At 48.7% G+C, this 1,490-nt stretch overlaps 1 protein-coding gene across 1 annotated transcript in view; it reads left to right on the forward strand.

The window, feature by feature from the left end:
- Window positions 1-6: 6 nt before the first annotated feature.
- The window catches only part of LOC107299363 (patatin-like phospholipase domain-containing protein 7), a gene marked incomplete at its 5' end in the record, with an annotated part of 17,996 nt that continues 16,512 nt past the window's right edge, over window positions 7-1,490 (forward strand). Inside the window, one exon of the mRNA XM_015828729.1 lies at window positions 7-138. Coding sequence (XP_015684215.1) covers window positions 7-138 — 132 coding nt within the window. The remainder of the gene's footprint in view (window positions 139-1,490) is intronic.

Here is a 1,490-nt window from a genome sequence, read left to right on the forward strand (position 1 = left end):
CTGATTTTGCTGTATCGAGAAGACGGGCCTCTCCCTTCCCGGACGGTGGAGTGGCTCAACATGCGCAGCTGGTGCTCGGCCCACCTTCACCTCCGCTGCCCTCGCCGAGTCTTCTCCCGGCGGAGCCTGCCCAAACTGGTAAGGGGCTGCGTCGTGGGTCCCCCCCCTCCGATCCAGGCCTGAGTTGTAAGCGGGGTCAACCCTTAGCTGTGATGTCCCACCCGAATCTGTGGGTGTCCGTGACCCAGATGCTGGCTGCGTTTCTACACTGCGCTGTGTTATCCCGTGCTTTGGCTGGTTTCCTTCCTTCCTTCCTTCCCTCCCTCCTTCTTGTTGCTCCTTCCTTCATCTCCTTCCTTCCTTCTTCTTGCTCCTTCCTTCCCTCCCTCCTCTTTCCTTCCTTCCTTCCTTCCTTCCTTCCGCTCTCAGAATATTTCTCTTCCATATTTTTTCTCTCTTAATCCTTCCTTCCTTTCTCCCTCTTTCCCTTTACTTTTTATTTCCTCTCTCCTTCCCACTTTCTTATCTTTTCCTTCTCTCTCTCCTTCCTTCCTTCCTTCCTTCCTTCCTTCCTTCCTTCCTTCCTCTCTCAGAATATTTCTCTTCCATATTTTTTCTCTCTTAATCCTTCCTTCCTTTCTCCCTCTCCCTCTTTCCCCTTACTTTTTCTTTCCTCTCTCCTTCCCTTTTTCTTATCTTTTCCTTCTCTCCTTCCTTCCTTCCTTCTTCATTCCATCTATCTCATCTTCCTTCCTTCCTTCCTTCCTTCCTTCCTTCCTTCCTTCCTTCCTTCCTTCCTTCCTTCCTTCCTTCCTTCCTTTCTTTCTTTCTTTCTTTCTTTCTTTCTTTCTTTCTTTCTTTCTTTCTTCTTCCTTAGTTCCTTCCCTTCACCTTCCTTCCTTCCTTCCTTCCTTCCTTCCTTCCTTCCTTCCTTCCTTTTCTAAATCCGCCCAACTCAACCGAGTGACTCTGGGCCACTTACAAGCCTTGGTGGCTGGGATGTGAGAATTCAGCCCACGGTTGATAGTTTGGTGTTTTGATTCTGAACTTCGCAAAAGCCGAACAGCAGGCAATGTAGATAAACATTTTTTTTCCTTTGGGGTGTGTGTGTGTTTGTGGAATAGAATTAGAAACCTTATACAGATAGTCCTCGACTTACCATCACAATTGAGGGATAGTGCAACTGTCATAAAGACAAGCGCCCAAATTTGAATCACCTGACCACGGGGTGGTGGTAAGAGTCATAAGTGTGAAAACTGGGCACAAGTCACATTTTTCAGTGCCGTCGTACTTTTGAACGGTCGCTAAACGAACGGCTGTAAGTCGAGAACCGCTTGTGTGTAACGCAAAGGCTCTGAGCTGCGTAGGAGATGCTCACCCCGAGCACCCTTAGCCTTGTTGCGAGCACCGGTGTTTGCACACCCAAGGACTAGCTGCTATTTCCCCAGGCACCCAGTACATTTGCTACAGGGACACTTGGACCTTGTTAT

Source organism: Protobothrops mucrosquamatus, unplaced genomic scaffold (genome assembly GCF_001527695.2).
Source record: "Protobothrops mucrosquamatus isolate PMUCROS unplaced genomic scaffold, P.Mucros_1.0 scaffold4824, whole genome shotgun sequence".
NCBI classification, from domain to species: Eukaryota; Metazoa; Chordata; class Lepidosauria; order Squamata; family Viperidae; genus Protobothrops; species Protobothrops mucrosquamatus.